This window comes from Paroedura picta, chromosome 11 (assembly GCF_049243985.1).
Source record: "Paroedura picta isolate Pp20150507F chromosome 11, Ppicta_v3.0, whole genome shotgun sequence".
Classification (NCBI taxonomy): Eukaryota; Metazoa; Chordata; class Lepidosauria; order Squamata; family Gekkonidae; genus Paroedura; species Paroedura picta.
In genome coordinates, this window is record NC_135379.1 from 36,403,085 (window position 1) to 36,408,544 (window position 5,460).

Genomic DNA, 5,460 nt, shown 5'->3' on the forward strand with positions numbered 1-5,460 from the left:
TTAAGGTAAACATTACACACTTACATTGTATCTGTCAGACGGTTTTCATGTTCTCTGAAAACATGAGCCACAAGGGAAGGTGGTATATAAAAGCAAGGAATAAAAAAAAAATGTAGAACTCAGCTACTTTGTATTAGAAGAGAAGAACTGTTTCTTGTACCCTGCTTTTTACTACCTGAAGCAATCTCAAAGTGGTTTACAATTGCCTACCTTTCCTCTCCCCACAACAGACATCCAGTTGAGGCAGGTGAGGCTGAGAGAGTTCTGAGAGAACTGTAACTGGCCCAAGGTCACCCAGCATGTGGAGGAGTAGGGAATCACACTCCAAGTTAGAGGCTGCCGCCACTATACCAACCTGACTCTCATTAGATAACATACTCATATGGGAGTATTTTCTGTTCTACTCTGAAATCATTTTAGATGACATGGAATCTGATTGTACATTGCATGGAATCTGACTGTACATGGAATCTGTACATGGAATCTGACAGCACATTGAAAAGGGAGTTCATTGGTGTCAGGACCTAAATATTTCAAAATCTGCTTGGGATGTCTCCTTCCTAGAACCTAGAATAAGCACACACTGGTACTCTGACAGACTAAATCTTTGTTGGTCTTAAAGGTGCCAGGGGACTCTGATTTTGTATTGGTAGACCCTCACTCCAGTAAGCTCCAGCAGAAATTTCAAGAAGCCTGTGTTTGCGTGATTTTGGTTTAAGCTTTGGTGTGGTTTAATTTTCTACCAACATGGCACCAGTTCGTCATTGTTTCCCATTAGAGGAAGACTTGGGTATAATTTATCATTTTATTAACTCTGCAAACAAGGGGCTAGCAAGTGTGGGCAAAGCTGCTGTGTGAATCAATAATGCAACAAAGAAGACAACACTTTTAATTAGCTTTAAAATCCTATTAGTTGTACAATTGGTCACCCAGCTAGTGTTTCAGGTGTTGCCCATTGTGGCATAATTTACACCTAAAAAACCTCCCAAAACAAATCAGGTGCACAGCAAGGAATGAACCAACAATTCAGAATATTACCAATTCCTGAGAAACCAACAACCCTGAACAAGGGCAGTTATGTGGCCATTCAGCTTGCTATAAGTTTAGGGGTGGGGGGAATGTAGGTTCCATGGCTACCCATATGAACCACCACCAATGATGATAAGCACACCGTTTGCCCACCCTTGAAATGGAGAGATTGTAAAATACGTGATTGGGGGCCATTTCGCACAGAGCTCAAAGTTGCTATTTGGTTGCCGTTTGTGAAAGCGCTACTTCAAGTAGCGAAATGTAACTAGCCGTGCCCGTAACGCACAGCTGCGGTTTTTGCGGAATTTGGCACTTTCACTTCTCGCCACTTTCGTAACCCACAGGCTTCCGGTTCTCCGTCTTATCGCTACAAAGGAGGTCCCTTTTTAGCGCTTCTGGCCTCCCGTGCCCGTCAATCAAACTGCAGGCACACCTTTGACCTCGACCCTAAAGCCGAACTTGTCGGGGTTCCCTTTTTTTTTTAAAAACCCAGGAAACCCCGTAGCAACGCGTTATCGTCCAATCATTGGCGCCCTTGGAACGTGTTTTCTATTGTTTTCTAGGAACCAGATGCATTGACATGTTTGATTGGTTAATCCCCGCCCACAGTACACGCCCACAGGTTACCTGCTTATATGCACCTGGGCAGACACGCGGTCGGCCTCACTCTTTTGTTTGCGTAGCCTACTGCCCGCAGCACAGGTCAACGTTGCAATGGAGAGGCTTATTTTTCAATTGCTGGCTCACATGCTCGCGGTGGTCCAGCGCATGAATACCGCCTTGTCGCGTCGGACGTCTGCTATCGCGGAGTACCGAGAACGTGTGGCCGGAACGCTGACCAGCAGCAGAAGACGTTCTGTAAGGGTAACCATGGCGGCCAAGAAACGCTGGCAAGCTCTGGCAGAGGTCCGGTTCCCCAGACAGTTCTGGGTGGACGAACGATCCTCTGACTGGTGGGAGAATTTTGTGTGGACTCGCTGGGATGATGACCACTGGATTGCCAACTTCAGGATGTCGAGGGGGACATTTTTTGAACTCGTGGAGGCTCTACGTGGCCGCATGGAGAGGCAAGTCACTGGCATGCGGCGCCCCGTTCCAGTTGAAAAAAGGGTGGCTGCCGCATTGTGGTACTTGGCCACCCCTCAGTACTTCCGGACAGTAGCCCAGCAATTCGGACTCGCAGTCACTACGGTTGGCGATATCCTTAAGGAGTTCTGCCTCGCCATGGAGGCGGAATTGTTCAGCAAAGTCGTGTGCCTCGGAGACCGGCTTGGAGCGGTGAGTGTCATTCTATCCCCTTTGCCCTTTAAATTTTTTTTCTTGTTTGACAGGTCAGCAACGAAGACGCGATACACCCCACGCTGACATGCAATGGCTTATATTCTTTTCTTTCCCTTATTCCAGAGTATGGACGGGTTTGCCAGGCTTGGATTCCCGCATTGTTTTGCGGCCGTCGATGGAAGCCACATCCCTATCCGTGCCCCCGGGGGAAGCATAAAAGAGTACGGGAACAGGAAGGACTTTTGCTCTGTTCTCCTGCAAGGAACAGTGGACTTCTCCGGCCGGTTTATCGATGCCGAGGTGGGGTGGAGTGGCAGGAGGCATGATGCCCTTGTTTTCAGGGAATCCAACCTCAGGAAAGCCATGGACGAAGGGGTCTTTGTTCCAGGAAACCCCACCGCCACCATTGAGGGCGTGCGTGTGCCGGCGTTGGTCCTCGGGGACGGAGCCTACCCATTACGACGCTGGCTCATGACTCCCTACAAGCGGCCAAGGACGGACGTGCAGAGCCACTACAACCTCAGTCACTCCCGGGCAAGGAATGTAGTGGAGCGTGCCTTTGGACGTTTGAAGTCACGGTTCCGTTGTTTAATGTCACGACTCCATGTACATATTGACAATGTGACTCCGCTGATAATCGCATGTGTGATTTTGCACAACATATGCGAGGACAAGGGACATAACAACCCCTTCCCTGAGGACGAACCTGAACCTGTAGTCCTTCAGGATACACAGGACATCCCTGAAGCAAGGAGAAAAAGGATATATGCTGAGGGGTGCAAGGTTCGGGACGCCATAGCCACCCACATCTACAGAAACAGGAGGCGTGTTTAATTGTTTTTCCTACTCTGTTGTTGAATAAAGTTTTGTGTTCTTTGTTTAACGTTGTCTTGTGCGGTTTGTGTACTTTGCCAGCAAAAAAACGGGGATTCTCTGGTCCAAAAGCACTTTGACAGCCCTAAATGCTAACTCCCCACTGAAATTGACAAACACAATACGGAAGCGCTGAATGGGGAAAGTTCGGGGAGGCGGGTAGCCAGGAAGTATTGGCGACCCCTGTCAAACCGGAGGATCAATCCACTTATGTTCCAATGAATAATTTTATTGGTGGGCAGCTTTGATACATTTAAAAAAGGGGTGGTCGATCGGAGCAACGCACGTTCGTTCCCTAACCGTCATTCCGAAGATGCCGAAGCCACGGAAGGGCTCCTTCTGGCAGCGCGCCTAGGCTGAGGCACTTCTGGAGCTTGTGCTCCAATCGAAAAGTGTTGGCCGCCTTATGGCCAGCACCCACTGCCACACCAAGGGTGCTTACCTGGTGTTGGCTTCAAAGCTGAGGGAGAGGGGCTACGTCCGGACCTGGGAGCAGGTCCGGACAAAATTCAAGCGACTTAAGCTGGACTTCCTAAACAGTCTGGAACAGTGGGGGGGGATCCCGCAGCCAAGTGGGAGAACGGTCTTCCACGACCAGATGGTTAAAATATGGGAGAAGGCTGGGAAGCCCCCCCTGGACATGAGGAGGCATATGGGTGAGTGCTGCCCTCGTTGTGTTTTGCCCTTAAACATGCATGGAATGACTAGCTGCCTCTTTCCCCTACTGTCCCCAATGAAATTCGAGAAAGTATTTAGATGCTGTTAACCCCCTCTGACTTAGCCCTCCAGTACTGTAGAACCACTTTGGTGTTTTACCCTTAAACATGCATGGAATGACTAGCTGCCTCTTTCCCCTACTGTCCCCAATGAAATTCGAGAAAGTATTTAGATGCTGTCAACCCCCTCTGACTTAGCCAGCCAGTACTGTAGAACCACTTTGGTTATGCGCTTAGACTCTAACTGTGGTGTGTCCACCAGCTGTGTTTCATCTCTGGTTTGTGTGCTTTTACTTATGATTTGTCTTTTTCTTTGCCCAGCCACACAATCACCATCCAAGCTGGCAACAGCACCTGAGCGTGAGGAGGGGGAGGAAGAGGGACCTTCCACCTCGGGACAGGCTGCAGGTGAGAGTTTTATGTCTGTGAGGGAGACCCATGTGTGTGTACCCCCATGGAGCCATATGGGAGCCTGATGTGATGCTTCCTTTTGGAGTGTGATCAAATTCTTTGTTTGATTTCTATAGCTGAAACTGTGGAGGCAAGGCTGCGTGCCATGGAGGCCAGAGTTACTTCCCTGGAGGCTCAAGTGGCAGAGCTGAAAGGGGAGATTGAGCAGCAAAGGCAACAGAGGGAGGCGGAAGAACGTAGGTTATGTTCCCCACTGCCCAACTCTTCTCACACTGTGGCTAAGGCCACTTAAAAGTGTATGCATGTAAACTAAAGAAATTTGAAAATATGTGTGGCACTAATGTGTACTTTTTCTCCCTCCCCACACAGTTAAGAAGAAGGAGGATGAGGACCTCTTCCGCCGCAAAGTCCGGGGGTCCGTGGGAAGGTTGAGCAGGAGAGTGAGGGAGATGGAAGGGGCTGGGCAGGGGAGCAGTGGGACCTGAGTTTTGTTTCCTGTTTGTGTTTTGGGGTAGGGGTTGGGGGGGGGGCTCCAAGTTTCATTCCCTAATGTTTTTCCCCTGTTAAATGTATACTTTTGTTAAAAAAAATAGGTTTTCCAGGGGGGTGGGGGGTGGTGGTGCTGGTGGGGCTCCAAGTTTCATTCCCTAATGTTTTTCCCCTGTTAAAATGTTTTTTAAAATAAAATGTTATTGCAAATTTTATAACAAGACTCCAGTGTGACTTCTTAAACTCGCACATATTTAACCCCACACCACACTCCTAAAACTCCTTGAACTAACACCCCTCCAACCTCCAACCCACACAGCAGTACCACAATATACACAATCACTAGAGAGGCCGCTTTCGGCCTTGCAGATTCTACAGTAGGGTACACAGAGACAGAGTCAAAAATATAAACTTTATTCAACAAACAACAAAACACAGATAACATGAAATAGAAAAAGTGGGCCAAACTAGGAGGGGGAGTACTTGTCTGCTGGTTTTATTTTTCTCTTTCCGAGAATAGTCCTCCTTCTTGTTTGGGTGGAGGCATTCTGAGAGGGAGTCGGTGGGGTGGGTGCTGGAAGTGGTGGTGTTGGTGTGGGTGGTGGTGGGGGGGTGGGGGCGATTTGTGGAGGGTAGGCCCTTTCCATGACCGCTACAGCCC

The 5,460-nt window shown here is 48.9% G+C and overlaps 1 protein-coding gene across 1 annotated transcript; it reads left to right on the plus strand.

Moving 5' to 3' along the window:
* The first annotated feature begins 3,567 nt into the window (after positions 1–3,567).
* LOC143820684 (uncharacterized) lies at positions 3,568–4,808 on the plus strand. The gene is made up of 4 exons (XM_077303765.1): positions 3,568–3,839; positions 4,221–4,307; positions 4,427–4,546; positions 4,680–4,808. Exons 1-4 carry the CDS (start codon positions 3,590–3,592, stop codon positions 4,793–4,795), a joined length of 573 nt encoding a protein of 190 aa, XP_077159880.1. The 5' UTR covers positions 3,568–3,589; the 3' UTR covers positions 4,796–4,808.
* Positions 4,809–5,460: the final 652 nt, after the last annotated feature.

What these genes read in the sequence shown, in the direction of transcription:
- LOC143820684 (XM_077303765.1), top strand. Translation starts at nt 3,590, where the DNA reads ATGGCCAGCACCCACTGCCACACCAAGGGTGCTTACCTGGTGTTGGCT. An exon ending in CACCTCGGGACAGGCTGCAG is followed by an intron (nt 4,308 to 4,426) that starts GTGAGAGTTTTA and finishes TGATTTCTATAG; the next exon opens with CTGAAACTGTGGAGGCAAGG. An exon ending in ACAGAGGGAGGCGGAAGAAC is followed by an intron (nt 4,547 to 4,679) that starts GTAGGTTATGTT and finishes CTCCCCACACAG; the next exon opens with TTAAGAAGAAGGAGGATGAG.